The following is a 17,917-nucleotide window of genomic DNA, read 5'->3' as shown; positions in this document are numbered from 1 at the left end:
TTATAAGTCTTAATAGTTGCAGATAAGGAAGTTAAATTAAGCCAACAACACATTAGCATGATTCATCAACTCTAGTGCCAGGAAAATCACAATAAAACTTCTATTCAAGATTATATGATACTTACTCTGGAAACTATGTATCAGCAAACAAAATGTTGAAGATGAGTGTTATAAAGCAAGTTAGACTACATTCACTTTCCTCATGGGCAAACTCTTAGCTTTGTAGGACACAGTTGCATCGATAACAATAATTAGAGCCAAATGTGGCAGTTGGAACAAATCAATTTCATTAAAATGGCAAATCTGTTAAGGACAATGTCATTTACTACTAAGTACTAATACATAAATATAGTGCAAGCCAGATTTTGAATATTGTCCATACATGATGGTGTTGGCTCCAGCATGGACTTGGTTTAGCATGAATGAATATTATATAAATTAAGCCGAAAGTGTCATTCCGGCAAAATGAGAACAATCTGAAGCAGAGGGTTATAATTTCAAAAGCTTAAGAGTGGAGTTATTCATGTTGAAGTGAATTGCTGAAGCTTAATCCTTAACAAATTCACTATCAGGTTCTTTCCCCTCCTCTTTGCTCTTATTTTTCGATTGCTTTCAAGAATATTTGACGTTGCTTTTCAAATAGCATTAATTTATATGTTTTGCTCTAACTATATATTCTGTAATTTTATAAATTTATTGCTATGGTGAAGATTATGAATACAAGGATGAGAAAGGTATTGATACAAGGATGGTATTGATATGGAAATATGAGGAAGAAGACGGTTACACAAAAATAATGGAGAGAAAATGGTGGGTTTCATTTGTATATTTTAACCTTTTTCTCTGATAAAAAAAATGTCACACTTTATATTTTTGAGGTTAATTGGAATTTTTTGTTTTTATTTTACTAATTGTAATTATTTTATTGATTGTGTACTGTAAAGGTGATGTGGGTTGGATTTGTGACAATGCAAGAATTAAATTAGGAGGGACTTGAGACTACTAGAAAATCAGCTTCCTTTCTTTGTTCTTGAACAACTTTACAACCTCGCTGGTATGAATTAGGAATTTCCCTCCTTTCTTCATATTTCTTTCAACTATTTGAAGTATGTGGGATATAGAACATCGTGTCCAACAGAGTCCCCAAAGCACTTCACTGATCTTACGAGAACTAGTATAATATCGTCATCAAAATTTGTTCTTAGAGCACAAGAAGCATGCAAAGAAAGAAAACATGTACACAGTGCATATTAACAGCATCTAACAAGAAGTAGTTAAGATCGTTAGGTTAGTTAGAATAATCAGTTACAACTAACCTAAAGATCCTTCATGTACATATATTGACAAACCTACGTAATGAAAGGATGATGCATATTTCTGTTTTTCCAGAACTGAGTCTTGATTCTCTCTGCATAATACGATATCTTTACATTATGGATACAGCGTCTTCTTCTTCATCACGACATATCACGTTTTCTCACATGGTATCAGAGCTCTTCAAATGAGGAGCTCTGCTGCGCACTCACTATTCTCCTATCTTTCTTTCTTCCAAACGTTCGTTGTTCATCATGAACGAAGCTGCATTCAACAATGTCGAGAGTTATTTGTACCTTCATCCTAGTGAAAATCCAGCTGCTGCTCTTGTCTCCCCAGTGCTGGACTCAACCAACTACCATTCATGGAGTCGCTCCATGATCACTGCACTTAGTGCTAAGAACAAGCTAGAATTCGTGGACGGAAGCGCGCCGGAACCACTTAAAACGGACAGAACATACGGTGCTTGGCGATGATGCAATAATATGGTGGTATCCTGGATAGTACACTCAGTTGCTGCTTCTATAAGACAAAGCGTGCTCTGGATGGACAAAGCCGAAGACATCTGGAGAGACCTGAAGTCGAGATACTCGCAGGGAGATCTTCTGAGAATCTCCGATTTGCAGCAAGAAGCATCGACATTAAAGCAAGGAGCCCTCTCGGTGACAAAATATTTCACTAAGTTACGCGTAATTTGGGACGAGATTGAGAACTTCAGACCTGATCCAGCTTGCACCTGTAACAGCAGGTGTTCCTGCTCAGCTTTCGCCATTATCGCGCAAAGAAAGCTTGAGGACCGAGCTATGCAATTCTTGCGTGGCTTGAATGAACAGTATACAAACATCCGATCCCACGTATTGCTTATGGATCCTATACCAGCCATATCAAAGATCTTTTCGTATGTGGCACAACAAGAACGGCAACTGCTGGGTAATTCCTCTTCTCCCAATTTTAATTTCGAGTCTAAAGAAATCTCCATTAATGCTACGAAGTCCATTTGTGATTACTGTGGTCGAATGGGGCACACTGAAAGTGTGTGCTATAAGAAGCATGGTATGCCTCCCAATCACGAGATGAGAAACAAAGGCAATGGAGGAAGGAAGACTTGTACACACTGTGGAAGGATAGGACACACTGTTGATGTGTGTTACCGGAAGCACGGATACCCACCGGGATATAAACCCTTCAATGGAAGATCCACAGTCAATAACATGGTGACGATGGATAACAAAACCATGGATAATCAGACTCAGCATCACGAATCCCAGGATCTCGTTCAATTTTCCCCAGAGCAATATAAGGCTTTACTTGCTTTAATCCAGCGGCCATCAATCGGAAACACGGCGTCGGAGCAAACCAAACAAGTTGCTTCAATGTCGTCTTGCACCACTGATAAGCTTCCTAACCCAGGTATGTCTCGACCTATCATGAGCTCCTGGATACTAGATTCAGGAGCCACGGACCATGTAACATGTTCCCTAAACAATCTTCATTCATACGAGTCGATTAACCCAGTTACAGTGAAGCTACCTAACGGTAATTACGTTCACGCTACCCATTTAGGCACTGTGCATCTTTCAAAAACCATAACCTTGTTTAACGTTTTATACATCCTTTAATCTCATTTCTATTTCTAAACTCGTATCTTCCACTAACTGTACCTTGATTTTCTCTTCCACTTCATGTATGCTACAGGACACGAACCTTCGTATGAAGATTGGTATAGTTGAAGAGAGACATGGCCTCTATCACCTTATACCAGACCAAAACGACAAAGCTATTTGCTCAACCATTGTTCATCCTAAATGCAATATTATACCCATAGATCTTTGGCATTTTCGAATGGGCCATCTATCAACAGAAAGGCTACAATGTATGAAATCTTACTATCCTATTCTAAGAAATGATAAAGACTTTGTGTGTAATACATGTCACTATGCCAAACACAAAAAGCTTCCCTTTTCCTCGAGCATATCACATGCATCACATACTTTTGATTTGCTTCATATGGATATATGGGGTCCATGTTCAAAAACGTCTATGCATGGGCATAAGTACTTCCTAACCATTGTTGATGATCACTCACGATTTACATGGATACATCTTATGAACACTAAAGCTGAGACGCGAAACATCATCATAAACTTCATTGCATCCACTGAAACTCAATATAATAGGAAAGTCAAAACGATCAGAAGTGACAATGGGTCTGAATTTCTCATGCCCAGTTTCTATGCATCAAACAACATGTGTAGAGACACCCGAACAGAATGGCATTGCTGAACGCAAGCACCAACACTTGCTTAATGTGACACGTGCACTCTTGTTTCAAGCTAACTTGCCTTCGAGTTTTTGGTGTTATGCATTATTGCACGCAGCATACTTAGTAAACTGCATCCCTACTCCCTTTCTACATAACACATCTCCCTATGAAAAGTTATATGGACATATTCCAGACATATCTCATCTCCGCATTTTCGGTTGCCTATGCTATGCTAGCACACTCAAAGCAAACCGAAAGAAATTAGATCCTAGAGCACATCCTTGCATTTTTATCGGATTTAAAACAAACACGAAAGGATATTTGATTTATGATTTACATTCACATAGCATCACTACATCCCGAAATGTTGTGTTTTATGAAAATCATTTTCCGCAAATCATTAACCCACAACATTCAGATATAAAACCCAGCACACTACTCCCAGAACCTTTCTCCATTACCCAACATGACCCAATTACAGAAACCTCACCAACACTACCTCCAGTACATGAACCCGTAAACATTACACGTGTGGAGGAACCCATTTTCTCACAACCCAAACGCTCAACACGACCCAAACAAACACCATCGTACCTACAAGACTACCACCGTGAACTCTCTTCACACGATACCAATACTTCAACGAAGGTTCGTTACCCCCTGAGCTCGGTTCTCTCTTATTCACGGTTGTCACCCACACACAAGCACTTCGTCATGTCCATTACATCCACAGTTGAACCTTCCTCCTATGCTGAAGCTTCTCAGCATGACTGCTGGCTTAAAGCAATGAAAGCTGAATTGCAAGCTCTGCAATTGAACGAGACTTGGCAGCTTACTCCTCTTCCTCCTCATAAGACCGCCATTGGGTGCAGATGGGTATACAAGGTTAAGCATAAAGCGGATGGCTCCATAGAAAGGTACAAAGCACGTCTTGTAGCAAAAGGCTACACACAAATGGAAGGGCTTGATTATCTTGACACGTTCTCTCCAGTGGCGAAGCTAACCACCGTTCGTCTCCTCCTTGCTGTTGCTGCCATGAACCATTGGCATCTAAGACAGTTAGATGTTAATAATGCCTTTTTGCATGGCGAGCTCGAAGAAGAAGTCTATATGCAGGTTCCACCTGGTTTAACGGTTACAAATCCGAATCTGGTATGTCGTTTGCAGCGTTCGCTTTATGGGCTCAAGCAGGCAAGCCGTCAATGGTTCATGAAACTTTCCGGTTTTCTAACAGTGCATGGGTTCCAACAGTCTCACTCAGACCATTCTCTTTTTCTCCGCTTTAATGGTTCAGTCACCACGATACTCTTAGTCTATGTAGACGACATTATTTTAACAGGTAACAGCAACACTGCCATACAGGAGGTGCTCACATTGCTTGATCAAGCTTTTAAAATCAAGGATCTCGGAAACTTAAAGTACTTCCTTGGCCTGGAAATCGCGCGTTCCTCTGAGGGAATTCATTTGTCCCAAAGAAAGTACACTTTGGACATATTGTCTGACTCAGGAATGTTGGGTTGTCGGCCAAACACAACCCCGATGGATTCCTCTACCAAGCTTCACGCCACGACAGGAACTCCGTTATCGGCAGAGGCTTCTTCTTCTTACCGGAGACTCATTGGCCGACTCATATACCTCAATAACACTCATCCCGACATCGCGTACGCAGTACAACAGCTTAGCCAATACATGTCTAGTCCCACGAATGCCCATCTCCAAGCAGCCTACCGCATATTACGATACCTCAAGGGCACACCAGGCTCCGACATCTTCTTTTCCGCCACCGGAACCCCTCAGCTCCGAGCTTTCAGTGACTCGGATTGGGCCGGATGCCAGGATTCCAGGAGATCCACCACTGGTTTCGTCGTTTATTTCGGTTCTTCCCTTATTTCATGGCAATCTAAGAAGCAGTCCACCGTTTCACGAAGCTCGTCGGAGGCTGAATATCGAGCCCTAGCCTCAACCACATGTGAACTTCAGTGGTTAACTTACCTTCTTCATGATTTTCGAATGACATTTGTTGAACCAGCTACCATTTACTGTGACAACCATTCAGCAATTCGGATTGCCACCAATCCTGTCTTTCACGAACGAACAAAGCATATCGAGATCGATTGCCATGTTGTCCGTCAACAGGTCACCTCGGGTCATCTCAAATTGCTCCCAGTATCATCCTCCTTGCAACTCGCGGATATTTTCACCAAAGCTCTACCTTCCACTATCTTTCAGCCTCTTTGTAACAAGCTAGGAATGTTAAATATCCATTCCCAGCTTGAGGGGGGGATATTAACAGCATCTAACAAGAAGTAGTTAAGATCGTTAGGTTAGTTAGAATAATCAGTTACAACTAACCTAAAGATCCTTCATGTACATATATTGACAAACCTACGTAATGAAAGGATGATGCATATTTCTGTTTTTCCAGAACTGAGTCTTGATTCTCTCTGCATAATACGATATCTTTACATTATGGATACAGCGTCTTCTTCTTCATCACGACATATCACGTTTTCTCACAGTGCAAGCCAACTACGGGAGGCAGATCTTAAATTCAAGGTCAGTCCAAATGAAAATGAATGCTTACTTGACTTGACCTATTCCAATGAGGGTGTGTTGACAATGCCAATCTTGAATATAGCTGACGATACAGAAATCTTCTTCAGGAATATAGTGGCATTTGAGCATTGTCACCTTTCAGATCATACAAACATCATTACTCAATACCAAAAGATTCTAGATTTTCTTATCAACACTGAAAAAGATGTGAACATATTAGTTGAAAAGAAAATTATTGTCAATTCGATGGATGATGCTAACAAAGTGCCTACAATGGTTAACAATCTGGACTCAAATCTTATAGTGCCACGTTTCAATTCACACTACGACTCTCTCTGCAATAGCTTAAATGATTTCTATGAAAATCCTCGCAACAAGTACAAGGCTATATTCATACACGAGTACTTCAACACTCCTTGGAAAATAGCATCTACAGTTGCCGCAATTGTGCTTCTTTTGCTCACATTGATTCAGACTATATGTTCAATAATCTCACTGTTTTAATTAAGGTAAGAAATCATGATATATATATATATATATATATATATATATATATATATATATATATATATATATATATATATATATAAGGAGTTGAGAGGGAAGTCAATTGGGGGAAGGAAACTTCTGTAATGTGATTTCCTACCTTGTTGCTTTTCTTTCATCAAATAATAAAGATTCTGCTATATGGTTCTTAACATTAATTATTTGTTGCAGTATAACTTTAATTTACTCTCTATATTGATCTGTATTAATTGCGTATACGCTTTATATTAAAAATAATAGTTACTTATTATTATTGCTGTGTATATGATTTCAATTTCTAAAAAATATTTGTTTAATTAATGGGTACTTATATATATCATTTATATTATAGGTTATATTAGTTTTTTTTTCTAATTTATTTTTTAGATTCAATTTAGTATTTTAATTCTTAAAATTAATTCACTTTAGTAATTTAATTTGTATGTTGAATTTGATCATTAATTTTTAAAATAAACTTAATTTGATTCCGCAGTCTAAATCAATTTGAACTTAATTTGATTCACTTTAGGTTATATTAATTTGTATGTTGTCGTTTACATTTGATTTGATCATTTAAATATATATTTTGTGACAGTTTAAAATCGTTACTAAGTAATTTTAACTACATAGTATAATTTCTTAATTAATACCGTAGGATTAATATAGAATATAGAATTAAATTAAGTCAATTTTAAAAATTAAAAGATCAAATTAAATCTCAAAAAAATTTAAAAACTAAATTAAACCTAAAAAACAAATTAGAGGGCCAACAAACTAATTTAATCATTATTATATTGTTATTAAAAATCTGAAATAAATCACCTTAGTTAAAACAAGATAGATATTGTTATTATCTACTATTAACGTGTTTTATTAAATACTAAATTAATTGAGTTAAAATAATTTTTTTTTCAAATTAAAAAACAAAGTTATAAGTAAATTAAATAAGCTAAGGCAAACCAAGCTTAAACTTTAACAAGCCAATCCAAACTCTTAATTAAGCTCCCTTAAATGAACTAAGCTTGAGCCACCCATTTTTTTAATAAGTCAAGCCTAAATTTTTAGTGTTCATCTGAGCTCGATTGGTTTACACCCCTAGTTGTAATTACACAACAATACCCTCATATTACCAAGCTCAAACCACCATAATCCCAAAATTTAGCGTTACTTATATTTGACGCTCTACCAAAATTTAAAACAGAGAAAAAATACTAGCATTTTTAACAGAAAACGAAAGAAAGTGTCAAAATGAAAATTTCAAAAAATATAAATAATCAAAATAATTTTTTTTAATTTACTCAAATAAAACTTTTAAAATTTAGTGTACCAAAATAAAACTTTCGAAAAAAAAATGAAAGATCAAAATAAATTTTTTAAACTAACCTAAATGAAAAAACACTAAAAAATAAGTGACATTTTACCTAAAAATTAACATCTAAAACTATTAACCAAACAATTACGTAGAGCTACAAACTAAAATCAAGAACAAAAAAGGCGAACTAAAAAATTTCTCAATTATTTATCTACATATATGGTACAAATCTGACATTTTTTGTTTTTAGTCCCTATCTTTTTATTTGATCCATACAATATTCTTCTTCACTTGTTCTAGTCCCTGCCGTGACAATAGATAATAAAAACAGAAACTGCTATATTTTTTAGGCACATATAGGCAGGAACTAAAACAATTAAATTATAATACTATTTCTACTACAGAAAAAAAATCTTATCTTATCTAATACAAAAACGAGAGCCATTTACTTCCTACACGATACAATATGGCCCGCAATCCATTTCACAAACCCGATTCTTTGTTATTTGAAGATGAATTTTTTGCCCTAAACCCCACAACATTGAGTTTAGAATTCGTAGATTTTGGTGGCACTGACCATTTCTGAAGCTACTTGCACTATAAGATTTTCAAGATTTTGAAACGTTAATCCCTTTCTTCATATATTTGACTTGTGACCCTTTACCAGATTCGCCCTTAACTTTTGAAACTTTAACCAATAAGTAAAACAACATTCCAAACATCAATTATTCTATAAGTTGTACATGTATTATTTTCAATGAAAATAAAAGACTATTTAATATACTTTTGTAATATAGTAGATCGAAAATAGAATTTTAATAATTTCAGTTTTAATAAAATTCTTTTAGTAGATACAATGATAATGTGAATAGTTAAATTATTTTATAAGTTGTACATACATTTAGAAATACAATTGAATATTTTCAAATAAAACGTACAATATCATAAGTTTGATTTTCATTCCATTGTCCTCTAAAGACTTTTAATTCTTCAAATAAAGTTTCACCATCAAAACATAAAAATTATCATGCTTTAGTTAAGCTTAATTTTTGTTGTTTTCTTTTAATTATTTTCCTAACTTATCCCTCTTTACATTTTACAATCCAATTAAACAAAAATAGTTTGTGCCCACATTAGAAGAAACCTTGTATAACCAAAAGTCATACACATGATGAAGATCTTTTTTCTCTATCTTTTGCTACGATACATATGAGATATTTCATACTGCAGTTAGAAATGCAGCGTGCAGAACAGATAGTTTGCATCTCACATTCAATTTAACCATAAATACAATTATTGCGTGCGCTTTGCTTTAGATTTTAACAGGGGTGTCGGTTTACCATTAACAATTAATATTATTAGTCAATGGTAGAGTCAATATTCAAAAACTTGGCTAGCTATTTAGCTCAGCACTTTATTAAAATATCAGTAAAAGACATTGTCCAATTGAATGAATTTGTGGTCACAATTGATTTTAATTATTGTTGGTGCTATTATTGTAGGGGTTAAGGACCTACCATGTGTTCCACGAGTTAAAATCCAATGCAAAGCAAGCGCAACTCTATCTATGGTTAAATTGGAGATGAGACTGAGGAATGAGGATCCTAAAATGCTTGCATAGTTACAGCTCTCTCACTACACTAATATACTTGTTTGGTTAGTATTCAAAATCCTGCTTGAAAATAAAAAAATTAACCACAACTTTCTTTTCAAAATGATTAATTTGCTATAAATTAAATAAATACTGAAATCATTTCAAAATTTTACTTCCTTCTTTTCATTATAATTACCGTGCAATAGAAAAAAATTATTTTAAAAAAATTATTATTTTAATTTTTTAATGTAACATTAAAGGTTAGTTTGTTTAAACTTATTTATTAAAAAAAGTGTTTATTTTGATTAAATAAGTATTTTTGTTTTTTTTAATGTATTTGTCTAAATTGTTTATGCTTGAAAAACACCTATATAAAAAGTGTTTTTTAAAGCTATCTTTTTATGAAGGTTTAATTACTCATTTAGTGTATATAATTTTTAAACTTATTATTTTTAGTCTTTATAATTAATAATTGAATGTTTTAGTCTCCAAAATTTTACATTTTAATTCTTAAAAAGTCTTTGTCGTTAAAATTCTTTAACTAATAGAATTAAAAAAATCTAACGATCAAAACTTGTTGAGAATTAAAATATAAACTTCAAAAATTAATAAATTTATTTATTAAATTTTAAGGACTAAAAAAATCTATTTATTAACTATAAGATTATAAGAAATAAGTTTAAAAACTATAAATAAAGCTGTAATTAAACCTTTTATAAATTTAAACAAATTCACCCTAAGGAAAAATAATTGCTTTCCTTAGCCTTTATCACTTGACTTGTTATTTTCTATTTTGTAAAAGGATTGAAGTATCCTTGTACATTTTATCTAATACATTTCTGTTTTTATTTTTTTATTTTGCCTAAAAAGAAAAAGGCATGGTACGTCATGGTGTTGGTTTATATCTATAGCAATGGTTAATTACAACCCAATGTGACAGTTGGAATAGTACAGTTTCATTAGTTGGGGTAATCCATGAGGGACAATGTCATTTATTAATACATAATAAATGAATATCGGTCATACATGGTGTTGGTTTATGTCTATAAAGCAGGAAGCCTTATTCAAGCAAAATGAGATGAATATGCTGAAGCAGTAGCTGAATTGCTGAAGTGAGGATCTGTGCTTCTTGCTGAAGATTAATCCTCAACAATTTGACCATCGATCAGGTTCCCTTCTCCTCCTTTTTGCCATAGTCAGTTATTATCTTTTCTTATTCCTATATCCATACAAGAATATTTGACGATCTTTTTCTATAACTTCACCAGGTAGCTTTACAGTCCTGACTCTTGTTTTAATAAAAGTAACACAAGGTAACAAAAATCAGACTAGGAAGTATTTTAGTTTCCTGAACAAAATGAAGCAAAACAATAAATCTTGTTCCAAGACTGGGGATAAATCATTTGAAAGTAAAAGAGAAGCAGACACTTCAAAATAAAAATGATTGTAACCCGCGCGATACATGTGTTTGGTTTAAGTTAGGTTGAAAAAACACACATTTTTATACACGTCTTGAGAAAAATAAGAATCTGAAACTTCTGATTCAAGGTTATTTATTTGAAGACCTTTCAACATAAAACTAAACACACATTTTATTATAGACATGTATTTCAGTCTCAATCTTTTCGACAACTACATGAAGTTTATATTTTTCTTTATTTAAATTTATATCCCTAAAATATCACATTAATTATATAAATAAAATCATTTTTATATTTACAATAGTTAAAATTATTTTTTTGAAAATTTGATTGATTTATCATTTTATTTTTTAATTTAAATGTTATATTAGTTTTATCAGTTTTTCACTACTAAATAATAGTGTTTTAACGCAACCATTTCTGTAGAGTTAAAACTAAAAAATATTTGTCACTTTCTTTATGTTTTCTGATTTTTTCAAATTTCGCGTATCAGAAATTTCGTAGAGAGAAGAATTGTCCTTATTCTTGTTGTTGTTAAGCAGGCTCTGCCTTTTTTTTTCGTGGATCAATATTCTCAGTTTTTATTGATTCAGAGCTCTTAATTCCAAAAAACCAAGAAAGAAAAGGGAAGCCTTTGATTCACTGCCCATTCTCTCTTAAATAAAGCTGGCCCTCAAATTTTCTATTTGCCAATAGAAATGTTGACCTACTTCCACACCACATATATCATATCTTTTTAATGTATTTTTCAATTATTTTTATAAGATAGATTTTATCTTATAAAAATAATTGAAATTGGAATGGATTTTTTCTTAGTTTTATAAAAATAGATGTTAAGAAAATATGATGGCATAATTATAAATAATATAAGTTTATTAACATTTAATTTTTAAAAATTTATGTTGTCTTTCTATATTAACATAAATTTTTATAAAAAACCAACGATGTTTGAACAATTCTTATCATCGTTTTTTAAAAAACTGATAATGTTGTAAAGATGTTAAATCGATTTTTATTATAAAAACATATTATTTGAACAATTCTTAAATTCGATTTTCATTGATGTTGTCGGGAATATGTTAACATTTACTTTTATAAAAATGAATGTTGTTTGAATCATTCTTTTATATGTTTTAATTTAAATATTATATTAATTTTATATATTTTATTTTTCTAAAAATTGATGATTTTATTATTTTATATGTTTTAATTTAAATATTATTTTAATTTTATCAGTTTTTAATTTCCCTAACTGTGGTATACTCTAATAACCTTAAACTCGGGATCTCATCAGAAATTTGTTGTCATTTCCAACAACAATATCAGCTCTTTATACGTGTGGCTTCTAAAAAATAAACTAAAATTAAAAAATTGGTATATTTATGTGGATGATGAATATCAAGAGTTTAATGTCATGTGGTTACATTTTGTTAAATAGTTCACTTATATCAAAGCATGGAAAATATCCCATATGCGTGTTAGAAGCTATGAATTCACCTCTTTATGGTAAGAAAGTATTCAAATGAAAATGAGTAAGTCAAAGTTTGAGGAAACAAATAGTATTACACCCTTACACGTTTATATATATATATATTCTAAGTTGAAAGTCTCATTAATTAGATAAATTAAATCATCTATTATATTTACAATATTGATATAAATATTAATTTTAGAAAATTTTATTGATATATATATTGATATTCTATTATTTTGCCTTAACTGTGAGATTAATAACCTTAAATTTGGGATCCGACCAGAAATTTGGAACCAATTCCAACAACAATAACATATCATTTTGGAAATGGCCCAAACCGAACCAATCCTCAAGTGTTTGTGTGTTATGCGATTTTTATGTTGCTGTGTGGTTGTGTGCTGCTGGCCTAGTGGCCCAATATCATACGACACCTTTCATGGAACAAAATGACACTCACTAAAGACTAAAGACTAAAGACTCTATGGAAAATATGAGTTAGTAACCTTCAACCCCAACCCCAATCCTCTCTAGGAAAAAACCTCCTTTTAATTCATTTATTGGAATTTTCATATTATATTACACCCGATGTCTCTGTCACATTTTATTTGAGTCCTTTGAATTTGCCTCTTCTTGGTTCCATAACTGGGGAAATTTAAACCAAATTTGTTAACATTATACTTATCTAACTTCATGTTTGTTATCGATGTCTATGAATCTCATAACAACAGACTTTTACCCAAATGGAAGGACAAATAAGTGATTCATTAAGTAAACAACAATGTTTGAAGACAACATTAACCAACGAGCTTCAAAATGTCCAACCTCCAGAAATGTATGCATTCGATATGCAATGCATTTATAGAGTACCACCAGTCATTCGTGAAACTAATCCCAAAGCTTACACACCTCAAATTGTTTCAATTGGCCCTTTACACAAAGCACGTGATGCTGGAAAGGAAGACATCATTTTTGAGTCAATGGAAGAGCTTAAAGTGAAGTATCTCAAGGCATTTCTAAATCGAACCCAAATACCTATGGGAACCTTTGTTGTCACACTTCAAGCGTTGGAAGACAAAATTCGAAGTTGTTATGCAGTGCGTATTAAATATAACAGCGATGATTTCTTAAAGATGATTCTCATTGATGGTTGCTTCATAATTGAGCTTTTTTTGAGACTCTATAGATACAACTATTGGCGGGGAAAGGACCCTGTGTTGCTAAAAGACTGGATGCGAATGCAAATTAAGAGCGACTTGATACTACTAGAAAATCAGCTTCCTTTCTTTGTTCTTAAACAACTTTACAACCTCGCTGGTATGAATCAGGAATTTCCCTCCTTTCTTCATATTTCTTTCAACTGCTTGAAGCGTGTGGGATGTGGAACATGGTGCCCAACAGAGTCCCCAAAGCACTTCACCGATCTTATGAGAACTAGCATAATATCATCATCAAAATTTGTTCTTAGAAAAGAAGAAGAATGCAAAGTAATAAAACATGTATACAGTGCAGGCCAACTGCGGGAGGCAGGTCTTAAATTCAAGGTCAGTCCAAATGAAAATGAATGCTTACTTGACTTGACCTATTCTAGTGACGGTGTGTTGACAATGCCAATCTTGAATATAGCTGACGATTCAGAAGTGTTCTTCAGGAATATAGTGGCATTTGAGGAATGTCACCTTTCAGATGATACAAACATCATTACTCAATACCGAAAGATTCTAGATTTTCTTATCAACACTGAAAAAGATGTGAATGTACTAGTTGATAAGAAAATTATTGTCAATTGGATGGGTGATGCTAATGCAGTGGCTACAATGGTTAACAGTCTGGGCTCAAATATTGGGATGCCACGTTTCAATCCAGTGTATTTCTCTCTCTGCAATAGCTTAAATGATTTCTATGAAAGTCCTTGCAACAAGTACAAGGCTATCTTCAAACACGATTACTTCAACACTCCTTGGAAAATAGCATCTACAGTTGCTGCAATTGTGCTCTTTTGCTCCACTGATTCAGACTATATGTTCAATAAACTCACTGTTTTAATTAAGGTAAGAAATCACGATATATATATATATATATATATATATATATATATATATATATATATATATATATATATATATATATATATATATATATATATATATATATATATATATATATATATATATCAATACTTAACTATTGTGAGGGAACGAGCCGAGTCACAACTGATAAATAATAAGTTTTGTTATGCGCAGGTAGCTGAGGATTTGGGCCGTTAACAGGGAAGTGGAAGTCAATTGGGGGAAGGAAACTTCTGTAATGTGATTTAGTACCTTGTTGCTTTTCTTTCATCAAATAATTAAAATTCTACTATCCTTCTTAACATTAATTATTTGTTGCAATATAACTTTTATTTACTCTCTATATTGATCTGTATTAATTTTGTATACGCTTTATATATATAGCTACTTATTATTATTGTTATTGTGTATTCGATTTCATTTCCTAATAATTATTTTATTTATTAATGGATACATATTATATATTATTTATATTATAGGTTAAATTAATTTTTTTTTCTCTTTTTTTATTTGATTTCATGTTCTAATTTTTAAGATTAGTTTGATTTAGTCTTTTTTTTTGTTGAATTTGATCCTTTGATTTTTAAAATCAATGCAAGTGGTTGTGTAATGCAAATTTTGTCCAACCATCTAAATGTATATTTTTTAGCCATTTAAAATCACCACTAAATTAGATGATTAAATTGAATTCATGATCAGTAAGAGAACAAAATTAAACCTAAAAATATATTATTGGACCAACAAACTAATTTAGCCATGATTATATTGTTATTGAAAATCTGAAATAAATCACTTTAGTTAAAAAAATTAGATGTTGAATTTTTTAGATTTTTAAGCTTAAAATAATTTTTATAATTAAAATTAAAATGTAGAGTATTTCTTAAATTTTATTTTGGTTAAAAAGTCTACGGTTCTACATTTGCAGTCAATTAAGGATATTTTAATCATTTTACACAAGAATTTTAATTAATTCCCAAAATTCTTAAATTATATTTTATTATTCTGATTACTATTTTAATCTTAGAATTGTATTTTTCTCAAACTTTTAATTACTTCTATTAATTTTCCCTAATAATAACTACTTTTAAGTGTATTTTGAATATTTTAACAATTGTTTCACTTTGTTTCAAATAAATTATTAAAAATTATAAGTGAATATACTCAATATTCTTAATTGTGTCTCTCGTAATTTAAGTTTTCCAGTACATTGATGATTAGAAATAATGAAAAAAAAAATTTAATAAAAATAAGATGAGAATCAAAGTGTTACAATTAAGAGCATAAATGAGTCAAAATATTCGTAAACTTCTCAAGTTCGACTAATGAATAATTTGTTTATATATATACACACACACGTAAGTCTCACCATATCATATTACATGTTTAATAACCTATTTTTATTAAATACTAAATTAATTAAGTTAAATAATTTAATAATTTCTTTTTTAAATTAAGAAAATTAAGTCATAAGTGAATTGAATAAGCTAAGACAAGCCGAATTTAAGCTTTACTTTTTTAAATAAGACAAATCAAGCGTAAACTTTAGTTTCTTTTTTTTTTTAAACAAAACAAATCCTAACTTTTAATTAAACTCATTTAAATAAATAAATCACGTTTGAACCACTTATTTTTTTCACAAGTCAAACCTAATAATTTTTTTGTGTTCCTAGTTACCATTACAAAACAATACCCTCACATATACCAAATCCAAATGCCTAGAAACCCAAGATTAACATAACACTAATATTTTTTACAGAAAACAAAAAAAAAATATTAAAATAGAAGTTTCAAAAAATATAAATAACCAAAATAAAAATTTTAAAATTTAATGTATCAAAATAAAACTTTTAAAAACATAAAGGACTAAAATAAAAATTTTAAAACTAAACCTATCAATATAAAAAAAATTCTAAAAAATAATGAACCAAAAATGATAATTCCCTATAAATTAACATCTAAAATTTTTAACCAAACAATTACCTAGAGCTATAAACTACAATCAAGAACAAAAAAAGGCGAACTAAAAATTTCCTTAATTAGTTGTCTACATATATGGTACAAATATTGGATTCATTTCAGCAATGTAATAAAATAATTACCTAAATATGTTTTTTATTCTTGTAAATATGACACTTTTTTTAGTCCTATCTTTTGATTTTGATCCATAAAATATTCTTCTTCACTTGTTTTAGTCCCTGTCGTGACAATACATAATAAAAACAGAAACTGCTATATTTTTTAGGCACGTAAAGGCATGAACCAAAACAATTAAATTATAATACTATTTTTACTGCAGAAAAAAAAGTCTTATCTAATGCAAAAAAGAGAGCCATTTAAGAATTTCCAGATTTTCAAACGTTAACCCCTTTCTTCATAGATTTGACTTGCAGCAAAGTGAGTAAGGAATTCTCTATCAATTCCTTCACGATGGAATTACTTTTGATATACCATTTACTTTCACCATGTCAAGCTAGGAAAAATTAAGGAAATAATGGAAGAACTACCAAATAGTTCACAAAGTCGTGCGAGTTTTAGGATATGCTTACATTTGGACACAAGGATGGGATCTTTTTTGCTACTCGCTTTTATTAACAACAATTGATTATATGTAGTTTGAGAAATTGATGCGCTATTTGCCTCAAATAATGATGATTATATGTAGTTTCGGCTTTCTTAGTATGTGGAGTAAAGATTCAAATGAGAAAATTCGTATGTTTCACTTATTTAAGTAAAGAGGGGTCACATTAAAGAGAGATTCATTTGAGAGGAAAAAATAGGTAAGAGAAAAAGGAGAGGAAAAATCATTGTGATTTTTTGAATACCCGCTGAAGAGCATTTTTCATATTACAACTATGGATTCCTTTACCGTTGGATTGGATTGATTTTTGAACAACATGTTCTACGCGCATGATACTTCAAATTGTTAGGTTGGATCACGAAAAAGATATCTATAGATAGAGATAAGTGTTTCGCATTATTTGTTATATATTTTGGGTTTTTTTTTGTTTCTATTATATTAATTGGAGGTTTGGTTTGATTTGAGATTGTAGCAAGTTTTGAGGTTCTCTTATATCTTCATTGATTAAAGTAGAATTATTTCTTAGTCTGGACGACCCCTGGTGTTTTACCTTTGCATTGAAAGATTTTGTACGTTAAACAAATTGTGTCTCTGTTCTTTTTTTTTTCTTCTTCTTAATTTCTATTTTGCTTTCTATATTTCATTGGCGCTTCTCAAGATTCTTACAAGTTTAAGAGACTGTTATTTATTAATCTATTATAGAGTTTGTTATTGTGTTTTCATATTTCCCATTAATAAAATAAATACTAGTGCATTCTATTTTTAATACTCAGTCATTGAAATCTATAAAAAAAATCATTAATTTTGGTCTTTA

At 31.6% G+C, this 17,917-nt stretch overlaps 2 protein-coding genes across 3 annotated transcripts; both read left to right on the top strand.

Moving 5' to 3' along the window:
* Positions 1–6,046: 6,046 nt before the first annotated feature.
* LOC102668684 (putative UPF0481 protein At3g02645) lies at positions 6,047–6,637 on the top strand. Its single transcript, XM_006599939.1, has one exon. It carries the CDS (start codon positions 6,047–6,049, stop codon positions 6,635–6,637), a length of 591 nt encoding a protein of 196 aa, XP_006600002.1.
* A 3,890-nt stretch (positions 6,638–10,527) lies between these two features.
* On the top strand, positions 10,528–14,893 carry LOC100792254 (UPF0481 protein At3g47200). Of its 2 annotated transcripts, none has more exons than XM_041010531.1 (3): positions 10,528–10,733; positions 10,833–14,507; positions 14,700–14,893. In XM_041010531.1, the coding sequence occupies exons 2-3, from the start codon at positions 13,200–13,202 to the stop codon at positions 14,721–14,723; spliced, it is 1,332 nt and encodes a 443-aa protein (XP_040866465.1). In that variant the 5' UTR covers positions 10,528–10,733; positions 10,833–13,199; the 3' UTR covers positions 14,724–14,893. The 2 variants fall into 2 exon arrangements, with proteins under 2 accessions (XP_040866465.1, XP_003548089.2); XM_003548041.4 differs by having other exon boundaries at positions 10,529–10,733; positions 13,188–14,507.
* The last annotated feature ends 3,024 nt before the right edge of the window (positions 14,894–17,917 follow it).

This window comes from Glycine max, chromosome 16 (assembly GCF_000004515.6).
Source record: "Glycine max cultivar Williams 82 chromosome 16, Glycine_max_v4.0, whole genome shotgun sequence".
Taxonomy (NCBI): Eukaryota; Viridiplantae; Streptophyta; class Magnoliopsida; order Fabales; family Fabaceae; genus Glycine; species Glycine max.
Note: the sequence above shows the minus strand (reverse complement) of the source record. Positions and strands in the feature narration are given on the sequence as shown.

What these genes read in the sequence shown, in the direction of transcription:
- LOC100792254 (XM_041010531.1), top strand. Translation starts at nt 13,200, where the DNA reads ATGGAAGGACAAATAAGTGATTCATTAAGTAAACAACAATGTTTGAAG. An exon ending in AACTCACTGTTTTAATTAAG is followed by an intron (nt 14,508 to 14,699) that starts GTAAGAAATCAC and finishes TGTTATGCGCAG; the next exon opens with GTAGCTGAGGATTTGGGCCG.
- LOC102668684 (XM_006599939.1), top strand. Translation starts at nt 6,047, where the DNA reads ATGGATACAGCGTCTTCTTCTTCATCACGACATATCACGTTTTCTCAC.